This window comes from Schistocerca serialis, chromosome 7 (assembly GCF_023864345.2).
Source record: "Schistocerca serialis cubense isolate TAMUIC-IGC-003099 chromosome 7, iqSchSeri2.2, whole genome shotgun sequence".
NCBI lineage: Eukaryota > Metazoa > Arthropoda > Insecta > Orthoptera > Acrididae > Schistocerca > Schistocerca serialis.
In genome coordinates, this window is record NC_064644.1 from 277572056 (window position 1) to 277589190 (window position 17135).

At 41.4% G+C, this 17135-nt stretch overlaps 1 protein-coding gene across 1 annotated transcript in view; it reads right to left on the minus strand.

Moving 5' to 3' along the window:
- LOC126413013 (lactase/phlorizin hydrolase-like) overlaps positions 1 to 17135 on the minus strand; it is a 247660-nt gene that overhangs the window by 174832 nt on the left and 55693 nt on the right. The window contains exon 9 of the mRNA XM_050082906.1: positions 15647 to 15747. Within this exon, the coding sequence (XP_049938863.1) occupies positions 15647 to 15747 (101 nt within the window). The remainder of the gene's footprint in view (positions 1 to 15646; positions 15748 to 17135) is intronic.

Consider the following 17135-nt stretch of genomic DNA (forward strand, 5'->3'; position numbering starts at 1 on the left):
CGAGGCAGAGAAAATCCCTGACCCCGTCGGGAATCGAACCCGGGCGCGGGAAGTGAGACCGCTACCGCACGATTAACTGCTGTTTGAAAAATGTCCAGAATGCATATATGAAGTACGACACATCAAACAAAAATATAAAGCTCACATTACATTCAATGCGTACCAAAAATAAACTAGACACCATATTGCCTAAGAATTAAAAGTTACCGTTTCTTCTTACCAAGAGATTATGAAGAACACTAGAAAATGAGTTCTAACACGAAAATGAAGCTATCTGGACCATGTGCCCACATAAAACATATTATTCTTGTACGTGTGAAGAATATTTCCTGAAAAGAAACTTTGGTCATAAATTTTCATTACACCTTGTACAATTTATTACTATTACGCTAGACAAGCGACCGGCTATCTATATCGAGCGCTAAAAGTGTGCACCCGGGCATGTCGCTAGTTTGGAGCTATTACCTCTATATCTAGAATTTGAAGTAGAATCAGCATTGGTCGTGTTTTTTTGTTTTATTATCCGCAAAATCGATCTTCGGTCACTTAGTAACCATCCTCAGTGCTGTAATATACAATTAAAATTGGTAGGCACTGGTACAACAAGCTTAGTGCAATCACATAAAACTTTGTAAAAACAGTTTATGTGATCGCACTAAGCTTGTTGATACCAGTGCCTACCAATTTTAATTGTACATTACAGCACTGAGGATGGTCACTTAGTGACCGAAAATCGATTTTGCGGATAATAAAACTAAAAATACGACCAATGCTGATTCTCCTCCCAGTTCTATCCACTATTTGGTCGTGGTGCACGAAATAATGGTTAAATAATGAAATAATGTATAAAATGCATTGTAATGCATTGTAAACAGTTAACGCAGAACAGGGAATCAGCGATCATAAAGCTGTTACTGCATCGATGATTTGAGCCGTAAATAGAGATATTAAGAAAGGTAGGAAGATTTTTCTGTTTAGCAAAAGTGACAAAAAGCAGATTACGGAGTACCTGATGGCTCAACACAAAAGTTTTGTCTCAAGTACAGATAGTGTTGAGGATCAGTGGACAAAGTTCAAAACCATCCTACAATATGCGTTAGATGAGTATGTGCCAAGCAAGATTGTAAGAGATGGAAAAGAGCCACCGTGGTACAACAACCGAGTTAGAAAACTGCTGCGGAAGCAAAGGGAACTTCACAGCAAACATAAACATAGCCAAAGCCTTGCAGACGAACAAAAATTACACGAAGGGAATCTAGTGTGAGGAGGGCTATGCGAGAGGCGTTCAATGAATTCGAAAGTAAAGTTCTATGTACTGATTTGGCAGAAAATCCTAAGAAATTTTGGTCTTATGTCAAAGCGGTAGGTGGATCAAATCAAAATGTCCGGACACTCTGTGACCAAAATGGTACTGAAACAGAGAATGACAGACTAAAGTCCGAAATACTAAATGTCTTTTTCCAAAGCTGTTTCACAAAGGAAGACTGCACTGTAGTTCCTTCTCTAGATTGTTGCACAGATGACAAAATAATAGATACCGAAATAGACGACAGAGGGGTAGATAAACAATTAAAATCGCTCAAAACAGGAAAGGCCGCTGGACCTGATGGGATACCAGTTCGATTTTACACAGAGTACGCGAAGGAACTTGCCCCCCTTGTTGCAGCGGTGTACCGTAGGTCTCTTAGAAGAGCGTAGCGTTCCAAAGGATTGGAAAAGGGCACAGGTCATCCCCGTTTTCAAGAAGGGACGTCGAGCAGATGTGCAGAACTATAGACCTATATCTCTAATGTCGATCAGTTGTAGAATTTTGGAACACGTATTATGTTCGAGTATAATGACTTTTCTGGAGACTAGAAATCTACTCTGTAGGAATCAGCATGGTTTTCGAAAAAGACGGTCATGTGAAACCCAGCTCGCACTACTCGTCCAGGAGACTCAGAGGGCCATAGACACGGGTTACTAGGTAGATGCCGTGTTTCTTGACTTCCGCAAGGCGTTCGATACAGTTCCCCACAGTCGTTTAATGAACAAAGTAAGAGCATATGGACTATCAGACCAATTGTGTGGTTGGATTGAAGAGTTCCTAGATAACAGAACGCAGCATGTCATTCTCAATGGAGAGAAGTCTTCCGAAGTAAGAGTGATTTCAGGTGTGCCGCAGGGGAGTGTCGTAGTACGTTGGTATTCAAAATATACATAAATGACCTTGTGGATGACATCGGAAGTTCACTGAGGCTTTTTGCGGATGATGCTGTGGTATATCGAGAGGGTGCAACAATGGAAAATTGTACTGAAATGCAGGAGGATCTGCAGCGAATTGACGCATGGTGCAGGGAATGGCAATTGAATCTCAATGTAGACAAGTGTAATGTGCTGCGAATACATAGAAACATAGATCCCTTATCATTTAACTGCAAAATAGCAGGTCAGCAACTGGAAGTAGTTAATTCCATAAATTATCTGGGAGTACGCATTAGGAGTGATTTAAAATGGAATGATCATATAAAGTTGATCGTTGGTAAAGCAGATGCCAGACTGAGATTCATTGGAAGAATCCTAAGGAAATGCAATCCGAAAACAAAGGAAGTAGGTTACAGTACACTTGTTCGCCCACTGCTTGAATACTGCTCAGCAGTGTGGGATCCGTATCAGATAGGGTTGATAGAAGAGATAAAGAAGATCCAACGGAGAGCAGCGCGCTTCGTTACAGGATCGTTTAGTAATCGCGAAAGCGTTGCGGAGATGATAGATAAACTCCAGTGGAAGACTCTGCAGGAGAGACGCTCAGTAGCTCGGTACGGGCTTTTGTTGAAGTTTCGAGAACATACCTTCACCGAGGAGTCAAGTAGTATATTGCTCCCTCCTACATATATCTCGCGAAGAGACCATGAGGATAAAATCAGAGAGATTAGAGCCCACGCAGATGCATACCGACAATCCTTCTTTCCACGAACAATACGAGACTGGAATAGAAGGGAGAACCGATATAGGTACTAAAGGTACCCTCCGCCACACACCGCCAGGTGGCTTGCGGAGTATGGATGTAGATGTAATGATATTCTACCAAAGCTGCTTGTTTATATATCTTTTTTATTTATTACCACCTGTTTGGAGCATAGAACATTTTCAAGCGGTGCATAAACTAAACCAAGCTATTGTCATGACTTATTAATATGGATACATATAAAGGTGTAATAGTTAGTTATAATCTTTACTCACGCAGTAAGACCGTAAAAATGCTATTATTCAAATAGGATTTACTTCTGTTTTATTACATTTGACATGGTTGTTATATTATCGAGCTATACATCAGAGATGTTCCGCTCGACTCCGCCACAGGCCGTGCATTATGAACAGGTGCTAGATGGTGTTGAAAGATGCAATCACCATCCCGAATTACTCTTCAACAGTGGGAAGTAAGAAAGTGATGTGTTGGCAAATGTGCCAACACCTTGTAGATAGAGGAGGCCGGAATGCACACTATCTAACGCAGACGGGCGTGAATTCTGGAACAGGATAAGTAGTGAATTCTAATAAGAAAAGTATGCAGCTCCTCGCTTAACTTTTATTTATCCTTGTTGTGAATACAGCATTCTGATGAGACATTTCATACGATAACTATCAAACTATGTAAGGCTAATGGCGCCCTGCTAGGTCGTAGCCATGGACTTAGCTGAAGGCTATTCTAACTGCCTCTCGGCAAATGGGAGAAAGGCTTCGTCAGTGTAGTCTCTAGCAAAGTCGTCGTACAACTGGGGCGAGTGCTAGTCCGTATCTCGAGACCTGCCTTGTGGTGGCGCTCGGTCTGCGATCACACAGTGGCGACACGCGGGTCCGACATGTACTAAATGGACCGCGGCCGATTTAAGCTACCACCTACCAAGTGTGATGTCTGGCGGTGACACCACATTCCTCCCCCGCAAATCGGCGAACGGTCGTGTGATAAGGCTTCCGCCCGCCGTGGGGAGGACCCCATGTTGACGTATGCGATGAGGTGGGGAGCCTAACAACAGGCGAGGCTGTGCCACCCGCACCCGGCCATTCGGTCCGAGGGGATCTAGGAAACGCCTGAAAACCTTGTCCAGGGTGCACGTCAACATGCGGTGTATGCGCCCGGAAAGAGACAGGAGGGGCCGAAGGGTCGACCTCCATTGCGTCGGGGTATCCGACGCGCGAAGACGCCATGTGGTCCAGAGCGGGCAAGAGTTCCATGGCGGAGGACAGCTGGTCACGGGAAGCGATCGGCGGCGCGTGACCCAGGGAGGCGCTTGCCGGCTGCAGCGAGGCGTCGAATGCGGGCGGCGCCGGCGGGAGAACAGGCGGCGGCGGCGGCGGCTGCGGCGGCGCGTAGCCATGGGGCAAAATGGAAGGCATCGTCGGTAACACCTGGGGATGAGGCGAGCCAGTAGATGAGTCCCCAGGGCGCTGACCGGACGGCACCGTCGCTGAAAGCAGACGGGAAGCGACAGATCCCATCCTCGTCGCCAATGATGAGTTGGCAAATGTGCCAACGCCTTGTAGATAGAGGAGGCCGGAATGCACACTATCTAACGCAGACGGGCGTGAATTCTGGAACAGGATAAGTAGTGAATTCTAATAAGAAAAGTATGCAGCTCCTCGCTTAACTTTTATTTATCCTTGTTGTGAATACAGCATTCTTGATGAGACATTTCATACGATAACTATCAAACTATGTAAGGCTAATGGCGCCTTGCTAGGTCGTAGCCATGGACTTAGCTGAAGGTTATTCTAACTGTCTCTCGGCAAATGAGAGCAAGGCTTCGTCAGTGTAGTCGCTAGCAAAGTCGTCGTACAACTGGGGCGAGTGCTAGCCCGTATCTCGAGACCTGCCTTGTGGTGGCGCTCGGTCTGCGATCACACAGTGGCGACACGCGGGTCCGACATGTACTAAATGGACCGCGGCCGATTTAAGCTACCACCTAGCAAGTGTGGTGTCTGGCGGTGACACCACAGAAAGTGCTTAAAACATCAATGTAGACCTGTGCTGTGATAGTACCACGCAGAACAATAAGAGCTGGAAGCCCACTCCATGAAAAACACGACCACACCATAACAACACCGCCTCCGAATATTATTGTTGGTACTACACACGCTGGCAGATGACGTTCAGCGGGCCATTAGCCATACCCACGCCCTGCCATCCGATCGCCACATTGTGTACCGTGATTCGTCACCCCGTACAACGTTTTTACACTGTTCAATCGTCCATTGTTTACGCTCCTTACACTAAGTGTGGCGTCGTTTGGCATTTACTGGGGTGATGTGTGGCCGATGAGTAGCCACTCGACCATGAAATCCAAGTTTTCTCATCTCTCGCCTAACTTTCATAGTACTTGCAGTGGATCCTGATACAGTTTGGAATACCTGTGTGATGATCTGGTTAGATGTCTGCATATTACACACTACGACCCTCTTCAACTGTGGGCGGTCTCTGTCAGTGAACAGACGAGGTCGGTCCGTACATTTTTGAGCTGTACACGTGTCCCTTCACGTTTCCACTTCACTATCACATCGGAAACAGTGGACCTATGGAGGTTTAGGAGTATGGAAATCTCGCGTATACACGTGTGACGAAAGAGACACCCAATCACCCCTGACCACTTTCAAAGTCCGTGAGTTCCGCGGAGCGCCCCATTCTGCTCTTTGACGATGTGTAATGACTACTGAGGTCGCTGGTATGGAGAACATGGCAGTAGGTGACAGCACAATGCACGTAGTATGAAAAACGTATGTTTTTGGGACTGTCCAGATACCTTTGATCACATAGTGTATACAGATTAATCGAAACATGGATAAGAAAAATCACACAGAACGGCTTTCTTATGTACATAAACTAAGGAAGTTTCAACCAACAGGCGATGCTTCCATATTTCAAGCTGAATCATTCGCTGTTACGCGGCAATGGGACAGTAAAACACAAATATCCTTCAGAGCTACTAAAAATCACAGTCTGGCGAAGCCTTCGAAATGAAATGTTATCACTGAACGGTAGATAAGAAGAGGGAGAATATGAGTAAGGAAGCAAAATAAAAATAATGTCGATACAATAAAACAACGTCTGTCTCCTCTCGTATATGTATGAGAAGAGTAGGCCTGTCTTTTAGAGTGTAGCAAATCAATCTTCAGCTGACGAAAAGACCTTATACTGCTTACACTTGCGAGAGCTATTCTTCCCTCTGTCAAAATCTGTAATATTAGTATCTGTTTCGATAGTTTAAATAAACTTACATTCGATAATCTAACCATGCACGCTCATTAAAGCCATACAACTTATGTAAAAATTTCTTAGATCGTCGCTGAGCAGCGACCATCTGATATTTCAAAGAATACCTTACGCGCCATGGCGCGGAATACGATTTGTTCATAAATTGTATCAATAAATATATTTTGTGTTTCTTATTTTTTGACAGATGAAGAATGGTAATCCTCTTCTGTTACCACAGTCGTGATATTTTTTTAAGACGCCGGACGCGTATATTGCGTGGTCCGCTATCACTAAATTAGTTATTATAAAATATTACTATTGTGCAGTGCTATGTACGAATTTATTTGTGCAGCTAAGATGAAGGACTTTATATAAAGAAACAGCCAGCAAGATATAAAATTGAAATGTACGGAGCCTATTGTTAGCAATACTGACTAAGGTAATGAAATTGGTTATTGTGCTTTCAAGTGTTGTAGTGTCTGCTTATTACTTAAAGTATTTCTATGCTATCCATCTCCTATTAATAGCAATAGAAATAACGATGTTTTTATAGTTTTCATACAGCTACCAGGGACTGACTTCATGTTGGGAAACGTCGTAGTTAAGGCAGAAGGCGCATTGCTATTTTACCTTGTTTATGATTTAAATCCAACTTCTTTTAATGTGTGGTGTAGTATACCAAAAAAATTTCCAGCTCTGTCTGGTCCCTTAGGTTTCTCTGTTCGTAGCTGCTTTGTCCATATCCGGTCGTGATCGATCATGATCACGACACAAATAAATTAAGTGGCAATGCGAACTCTGTTTTTAATCTTGAGAAAGCTACGCCTTCTGCAAACTATTTCAGGTGAAATATAAACTATCGCTTACAGTACTTAAGGTTTTTGAAAAGTCCTTGCTTTTCCCGCCAAGAAGTGGTGCAAAACTCACAACAGATTTCTGAATCTTCGCAAGAGAATAATAATTTGATCAAAATATAAATATCTTTTTTTTAAAAAGAAATACACCACACTTGGCGCCCGACAGGGACTTAACTGAAATCACGAAAATCAGTCCTCTTGTGTTTGCTGCTAATATAGATGTATCTAACAATAGATTTATTTTTCGCCTGCCGAAGTGGCCGTGCGGTTAAAGGCGCTGCAGTGTGGAACCGCAAGACCGCTACGGTCGCAGGTTCGAATCCTGCCTCGGGCATGGATGTTTGTGATATTCTTAGGTTAGTTAGGTTTAACGAATTCTAAGTTCTAGGGGACTAATGACCTCAGCAGTTGAGTCCCATAGTGCTCAGAGCCATTTGAACATTTATTTTTCATGTGCACGCTACGCGCTTAAAAAATTGTGGACGAAGATTTGAAAGAGGAAAGACGAACCGACAGCGGGAAACGGAGAAATTTAATATTTAATATCCGGTTGCCGATTTTCAAGACACCAAACGTAAGTCACGAAAAAAAATTCATATGCAGTTGTGAAGCTTCAGTAGTACAGTTGTCTTTCGAGCTACATTACCCTTCTTCCTTTTATTTCCATCTGCACATTTAAAAAAATCAGCTTAAAATTTTTTTGTCAAAATTTAGTAGGATTTGCAACGTAGTGTCTGAATCCCATTGTTGAGTCTTGATTTCAATGTGTAAATGTGGCGTCGTATTACATGTAAAATGCTAGCGCTGTGGGCTAATTCAGTTGTTTAGTGTGCCCGTCTTCTATCTTGCCTTCTCCACTTCAGTTCACAGTCGTTTGTTAGGCGAGTGTAACTCCCATACTTGTCAGACAGCACGTGACCTGACGTCACAAGCAAAGGACAGACGAATCGCGTAACAGACCTCGTGTAGCTAACGTAATAGTGTTGACAAACAGACACCGCGAGATGGCGGAGGGTAAACAGAAATTAATCCCGACAGCAGGTGACAGTGACGATATGAACAGCATTCAATATTCGTTACGCTCACGTGCAATTAGCATGCGAGTGGAGGTGGAGGCTAACGCCGGTGATATGATTGACACAGACCAAACAATTCAAACGATTCCCGCGGGTAGCAACCCAACTGTAGATACGAATGCAATGATCCTTCAAATCCAAAATTGGATGGCAAATAATGATAGGGAAAAGGAACAATTTCGTTTAGAATGGCAACGAAAAGCAAGAGAGAGAGCTGAACGAGAGGAGGAAAACAAAAAAGAATTAATGCGAGCTTTTACCGATTTAAATAACCAATTTAAAGTAATAAAACTGAAATAACTGCCGACTTGAAAACTGTTCTGAATACCCAATTAGGCGAGGTTAAGTCGGAAATTAGTGGGCAAATCGAAACAGTAAAAACTGAGATCCGTAAACAGGTCGAGGCTGAGATCAAGCAGGTATCTAGTAAATTTGATACAGCACTAAGAGCTGCCAAGGGTGAAATTAATGCCACGGCATTGTGATACCTTGTCAAAGGAGGTCAGCGCCGTGAAACTGGTTATCACTAATACGGGAAAGGAGATAGATGATTTGACGAAACATGTAGAATCACTTGACATACCAGGAAAATCGGGAGACACCGTGTTATCTGAGCTAGGACAGATTAGGTGAACTTTGGCACAAGACCGTCCTCAATGGAAGCAGCAGGTCATTGAAGAGGTGCAGACACTAAAGAACAAAGTGGAAAGTCCCTCACATCCGATGGGTACCGAATGGAATCACTCCCCATACCGAAATGACAATAGGCAAATTCATTACAGCACTCCACTTGATCACACGTCATACCACCGTACGACAGACAAAGTGCATAACCACACTGAAGTGAACAGCCTACCAACACTCATAACCCAAATGCAGGAAGAAAGTGTATTGAAACACAAAACATTTTCAACCTTTCACCCCCAAAAACGTGGCGTACACCCGATTACATTTTTGCGAAACTGCTCTGGAGTATTTCGGAACAGTTGGACAGACGAGCAAAGAATACAGTTTGTAACGGGGTATATAACAGAAGACGCAGCCTTATGGGGAATAGAAATGACACAAGTGCAGGACCTATAATGATTTCGAGCGGATGTTTCTGAACAAATTTTGGAGTGATGGTGTTCAGCAGCGCTTAAGGAAATAAGTATTCAATGCCGAAATGTTCAATTCGAAGCATAGCAGTCTCAGAAGTTCCAGTCTCAGAAGATATTTCGAAAAATATTTAGCAAAATTTAAATTCTGGGACTCGCCAACTACATATAAAGACGCGATCATGATTTTGAAAACTAAATTGCCCATCTCTATACGGGAGAAATTCGTTAATGTTTCAGAGGACGATACGGAAGCATTTCATTCCATATTGGACTCATTGGATTTTATTCGCGAAGACACGGTAGCAAATGTTGGTAGCGCTCCGAATGAAGTGAGCAGGTGGATGTTACGCTGTCAACAATGGCATTGAGGTAAGATCGCGCGGTAGCGACGCTAACTACCAACCGTCCGGCTGCTACAAAAATCAACAGGTGTCGTACGGAAATGGACAGTTTCGACAGAAAAATAATAATAAACAACCGTGCAATGCAATGGATAGTACACAACAGCCACATTACGGAAACTCAACACACAATTATCCACAAAATCAGTACGGAAACAAACCACCGCAGCAAGGAAATTATCAGAGCGGACCAGCCTTTAACAGGACGCGTGAGTGGAAATAACATATATGGCATGGGACAAGTGGAGGACAACAACATTTTGCTAATAATGAAAACATAATACACTACATGGTCCAGAACACATTTCGACCTCCGACAAACATAAATTTTTCCGGTCACTCAAATGATTATGCAGGAAATCCGAAGCGGAAACGCAAAGGACTACACAAATCTATTGCGCGCAAAGTGGATCGTACACGGGACAAGAAATTTGTTCACCACCCTTCATGCCACAGTCTTAACACCAACACGAAACAGAGGAGACGTTAAGGGCGATATCCGATATGGAGAACCACCATAATCAGGAAAACTAGAAACAGCATTTTTTAGCCTCTACAAGAAGCTGACACCAAAATTAGGCACGCTTTGGTTTCACTGACAACGAATGCAAATCTCCGTAAGCAAGCATTTGACAAAAAGGTAAAAAAAGTTATTGAATATAGAGGAGATGAGAGAATCTTACTAAGGACTTGAAACTTCCTGGCAGATTAAAACTGCGTGCCCGACCGAGACTCGAAATCGGGACCTTTGCCTTTCGCGGGCAAGTGCTCTACCAACTGAGCTACCGAAGCACGACTCACGCCTGTACTCACAGCTTTACTTCTGCCAGTACCTCGTCTCCTACCATCCAAACTTTACAGAAGCACAGTTTTAATCTGCCAGGAAGTTTCATATCAGCGCACACTCCGCTGCAGAGTGAAAATCTCATTCTGGAAACATCCCCCAGGCTGTGGCTAAGCCATGTCTCCGCAATATCCTTTCTTTCAGGAGTGCTAGTTCTGCAAGTTTCGCAGGAGAGCTTCTGTAAAGTTTGGAAGGTAGGAGACGAGGTACTGGCAGAAGTAAAGCTGTGAGTACCGGGCGTGAGTCGTGCTTCGGTAGCTCAGTCGGTAGAGCACTTGCCCGCGAAAGGCAAAGGTCCCGAGTTCGAGTCTCGGTCGGGCACACAGTTTTAATCTGCCAGGAAGTTTCTTATCAGCGCAAACTCCGCTGCAGGGTGAAAATCTCATTCTGGTTACTAAGGACTTATTTTAAACCATCTAAGCTACGAAAGAAAAATCGTAAGTGGCAGCGCGTTTATGAAGGCCCATATGTCATTGTCAGGGAGCCACACACCGGAAGTTACTTGCTAGCTGACCGCGTGGCTGGAAGGATTAAAGGTCTGTTCCACCGTAGTGACTTAAGAAAATTCCAGAATGGTAACACAAGAAATTTACAAGTGTTATTAGTACAAGGTAGTTACAAAGCATAATCAGAGAACAAGGTAAGTCGTCGACGTCGAATGACAACTCAAGAAAAATGACAAGCCAGCAGTTAATACGACTGGAGGTAACATATAGTGCTGACTTTATGAGGAAAGTTTGTACCGATCCGTTAATTGAATACAGGTAAAGGAAAATGTCAAAGAGAGAACTTAGTGCCGGCTGGAGTGGTCGTGCGGTTCTAGGTGCTACAGTCTGGAACCGCGCAACCGCTACTGACGCAGGTTCGAATCCTGCCTCGGGCATGGATGTGTGTGATGTCCTTAGGTTAGTTAGGTTTAAGTAGTTCTAAGTTCTAGGGGACTGATGACCAGAACAGTTAAGTCCCATAGTGCGCAGAGCCATTTGAACCATTTTTTAGAGAACTTAGTAGGCCTATTAGTTTTAAGTTGGTATATAAGTATATAATGCATGCTCGTCTGGTAATCAGCCCCCGATATGTATAAATCAAAGAGGAGGTGTGATCAGAGACCTTCTCTCAGGTGCTATAATGAAGGATATTTTTTTGAGAAACTTAAGTCTCTCGGAGGACATGTTGTAGTCCTGTGTAAAATTAAGGGTCATAACTTTTCGTGACTAGAATCAAAGAATAACAGAGGATATCGCAATGAGAGCGACACAGTACCGTAGAGAAAAGGAGTTAATTATAATATACTAAAGAACATGCGTAAGTTCCGATGCTTAGAAGACGTAATGTATGTGGAAAACTTCATTAGGAACAGAGTTTTAAAGTCTATGGCAGATAGTTATGCTGACGCAAATTCGAATCCGTAGCAAGTAAAAGAAGGGGGTAGAGATAACATTAGGAAATGTTATACTTAAGAAATGCCAGCCGCAAGACTAAATGTAGCGATTAATAACAGGAGTCTGCAATGCTTTAAACAGTGATGCCGCAGCAATAAATAAATAAATAAAATAAAATGAATGGATGACAGCTTCTTGTAGAAGACTGCTGAATCAAGTAACCAAGTAAATAACTGGTCAAACAAGCACATGCATAGAGGCGCGTAAATGAATCAATTACATTTTCTGAGTGAATGTCACGCAAAAAGCCTTTGCAGTACCATAAGCGCTCGCATATAAATTTTTCTTATTTATTATGATGATTTTTATAATGTCCAAATTATTTAAACGCTGTATTTTGTGTTCCTTTATAAAATCTTCTCCAAAACACCGATCCATTATAATCCTTCAAACATCCTATTCCAAGGATCAGCTCGTAGGGATTTACTTGTGCTGCCTGGGTGAAGCAACTCATATGAAAAGCTTGCAGGTTCGCGACGAGATCAGTTAAATGTTGCATGATGAAGCAAATCAGAGTCAAGCGACTTGTTTGGCATGCAATTAAGTTTGTTGTCTTTGTAACGCGCGATTAGTTAGTCATCGCCCGTGTATTTTTAAGCGAATAGTATTCAGCATGGAAAAGGAGGCAGTCTCTTTATCTGTGGGCTGTCCTCAATTAAATAACACAGTAAACACAAGTTAATGGACACATAAATGAAAAGAGTAATAAAAAGAGGCGTGTCCTCAAAGAGGAAGTCAAATAATTTGTCTTTGAGGCAATTAAAAAATGAAATAAGAATATGACGTTAAAGAATAAATGAAAACTGGTAGCTGAGTTTATAAGAGGAAATTGAAAAATAGTCTTAAGTGGAATACGTAAATTTTAACTGGTAAGCAAGAAGAGTCATAAAGAAAATGATCGACAGCAGTTCTGTACCGGCCGTGACCGTTACATTAAGAATATATATGTATATATAAGCAAACTATGTAAAAATTATTAGTCAAGGTATCTTGTTATCCTTCTGTGAAAGTCTTATTTTTGCAAAGAGTAAGTGAGATGAAGGACGACGTATAGTTCACGAACGCCTATCAAAGTGAAAGTGAAAATTTCTGCGTCGGAAAGCGAGTCTGTTTCACGACTCTTTATACTACACCTTGTGTGTATTAGTTTTATTTTTAACGTGTGCAGCGGTCAGTGAATAAGTATCGTTCTCCATTCAGCCCTCGAAAGCCAGCAAAATAATTTTTTATCACTTACCTGTGGGTCCTTTACGGACAGTTGATAAATGGTACTAAGAGATGACTTCTTGCAGGCTTCCTCGGTGAAGCAACAAGCGGAAATCCTCAAACAACGTACTTTAAACGCAGCACGTTATCGGCGGACAACACAACACACACCCAATATACGATTGCTCGCGCGATACTGGCCGGTGTTGGCCTGTCAACAATGCCGCGTAGCGGCGTATGACGAAATAATGGATATTTGAAACTTTAATGGCCGGGTCGGCGTGGCTCGCTCCTGCAATAATTGAGACTTCACACTACTTTGAAGGACATGGTTCTATAGGTACATAGCAAACACCATATTTTAGAGACTGAAAGAGAACGATTTGTATTAAGCAAATAATAAAATGGTCACGACAAGAATAAATTTCGTTCACGGTCAGAACGAGGTTGATATTTGCCTTAACCACTGTCATAAACAAGAGCAGAAATCAGTGCGAAATGAAAGAAATAAAGAAATGAACCTTACCAATCCTGAACCAACTGTAATTCAACCGATACGTTTAAGTAATACTAATGCAGATTATTCTCTATTTATGTTCCATATTCCATGAGTTGACGAAGAACGGCAAATTCCATTCAGTGAAGAGGTAGAAAAGGGACTCCCAACCAGAGCAATTCCTGACAAACAATTCGATGGCACAGTGTGATCCACGAACCAATGTACAATGTGTGTAAAATAAGAAAGAATATTACTATGAAATAAACACGAGCCTATCGAGCTTGTAGAGACATTGAAAATTTGGAAAACGTGTGTAAAAATATTGAAAATGTCATGACAATTTCATAGTTTGTAGCATTTTAGGATTATATAGGTACTTCTATGTGTATGTATTTTTTTTCTGTGACAATGCCTGTCATCTCCTCTTAATGTATATAGCTCTTTATTGTGAATAGTAATACTTTCCATCTTGTTGTAGGTGTTAAGAAACCCTGTGACCGAAACACAGATGCAGATGAACTACACAAAGACAATTTTTACTAATGATCTTAACAATGAACGTTTTCTCTAGTACGGTAATTTTATAAAACGTCAAGTGCATAGTACTATATGACTACTAAATTTCAGCCATAGACATGTATTAAAAGCCACTAATATTACGAGCGACATGAGGACGGAAGTAATAACTCCGGTAATCCTTCCCTCCTCATGGGAGGCAGTGTAATATTAATATCAATTTCGATAGCTTAAATAAACTTACATTCGTTAATCTAACCATGCACGCTCATAAAAGCCATACAATTTGTGTAAAAATTTCTTAGATCGTCGCTGAGCAGCGACCACCTGTTATTTCAAAGAATACCTTACGCGCCATGCCGCCAAATACGAATTGTTCATAAATTGTATCGATAGAGATATTTTGTGTTTCTTATTTTTTGACAGCCGAAGAATTGTAATCCTCTTCCGTTACCACAGTCGTGATATTTTTTAAAGACGACGGAGGCATATATGTCGTGGTCCGCAATCACTAATTAGTTATTATAAAATATTACTGTTGTGCAGTGCTATGTAAGAGTTTATGTGTGCAGCTAAGATGAAATGTCGAAAATGTTAAAGGACTTTATTTAAAGAAACAGCCAGCAAGATATAAAATTGAAATGTACGGAGCCTATTGTTAGCAATTACGACTAAGGTAATTAAATTGGTTTATTGCGCTGTCAAATGCTGCAGTGCCTGCTTATTACTTAAAGTATTTCTGTGCTATCCATATCCTATTAATAGCAACAGAAATAACGGTGTTTTTATAGTTTTCATACAGCTACTAGGGACCGACTGTATGTCGGCAAACGTCGTAGATAAGGCGGAAGGCGCTTTTCTATTTTGTCTTGTTTGTGATTTAAATCCAACTTCTTTTAATGTGTGGTATAGTATAGCAAAGAATATTTCCTGCGCTCTTTGGTCCTTTAGGTTTCTCTGTTCGTATATCTGTTCTCATATCCGGTCGTAATCGAACATGATCACGACACAAACAAATTAAGTGGCAATGCGAACTCTGTTCTTAATCTTGAAAACGCTACGCCTTCTGCCAACGATTTCATGTTTAATATAAACTGTCGCTTACAGTACTTACGTTTTTTGAAAAGTCTTTGCTCTTCCCTCCAAGAGTGACTCAAAACTCACAACAGATTTCTCAATATTCTCAAGAGAATAATAATTTGATCAGAATATTAATATGTGTTTTAAAGAAGAAATACACTATAAATACTACATTATGAAGACGATATTTATATTTATGAGTCCACCAACAGTCTGGATCAGGCAGCGGGTGAACAGTCAAAAAGATCGGGCTTAATGCACAAGATATAAATAGTTTTATTTACAAATAGTTATGGGTTAATGATTTCTACAGAAAAATATTTACAATGTTTATTTTTAAGTTTTCCTTGACACATTAACAGCCAAAAAATTATGTGAAATATTCCTCTGGTACACTCATGTTCCTGTAGATGCCAGCAAGGAAGCTCGCTGAAGCCTTGGGTGTTCTTGTTCTTTCAGTACTGTTGAAATCCACGTGGTAGATACCGAATTTCACTCTGGAAGCAAGAACACAAGAATGAATTTCACAATTTTTCAGAAGCAGCAATTATTGCAGTGCCAAATTCCAAATTGCATTTAAACTATTAAATAAAAGACCTGGGTAATACTCAATACTACTATATATAGACACATCTGTGAAGAATGTGAAAGGAAATCAGCTTCCTTGGCGTAATTCGCTAGAGCACCCGCGTCTCCAATTCTGAATGAGACAACTGTTCTGGCCGTTACTACATGTCTATGAAATGTAGCGGAAGATCTTTTCAAGCTTAGACCGTTGGTTGTCAGCACTCGAAGGAAGTTACAGGTGAACCGGTTACGTCATTCGTACTTTCAAGCGCTACTGTGAAAAACAAATCATTGAAGAACTTCGTCGTACTTGTTGTCTGCTGTCAATAACACAAGCTAATAAGGATGAAAGGATATATTCATCCTCAATTTTAATCTCACTACAGAACCTTATTTTTTATTTCCGTCATAGCTTCTTCCATATAAAGACTGAACAGCAGGGGTGATAGATTACATCCTTGTCTGAAAATCACTTTTAATACAGGCATTTCTTGGTCTTACACTGTCACTGCACCTTCTTGGTTCTTTTATATATTGTTTATTATCCGTCTTTCTCTATAGCTCACACGAATTTATCTGACACCTTCCTCCATTGTACATTGACTGTTCTTTCCGACATATGCGAAAGAGTAGACACCACCTATATATAAGCTAGGTGAGAGGATTCAATGGTTCTTTGTATGCGGACACACACACGTCCAAACTGCTAAGGTAATTGGCGAACGCTACGAGTAGTGAGGATAATGGGTAGGTGCACTACGTAAGTAGTATGTGGATAAGTCAGAAACGTAGATCGTTCAGGAATTGTGTCCGAATGGCACAGGATGTCGAAGCAACTGTTCGCGATAAACGGAGAAACTCGCGTTTGAATCCACGTCCGGCAGAGGTTTTCAACTTTCCCCAATAATTTATTTCATTTTCCTATAGCAACTACTGGCATTATTACTTTGATTAACTGAAAGGATATCAATGAGAAGTTTCGCTGATGACACCGCTATCCTAAATGAAAGCGTGGTGCAGGACATACTGAATGTAATGAACGCTCCACTGAGCACAGCAGATTTATTTAGAGCAAAGCGAGAAAAGACAAAAATAATGAGGAGCAGTTGAGATGATGTTAGTGAGAAATTATCATTATTTGGGGCTAAGAAGTGAATTAACTCAAGGGATTCTGCTTCCTTGGAAGCAAAATAACAAATGACGGACGAAGCAAGGAGGACATGTAAAAGAGCAGTCAGCTGAAAACGAAAAGGATGTATAAAAGTAGATGAACAGTAAATTATTGCAAATGTAATCGCCATGAATGTTAATACATTTA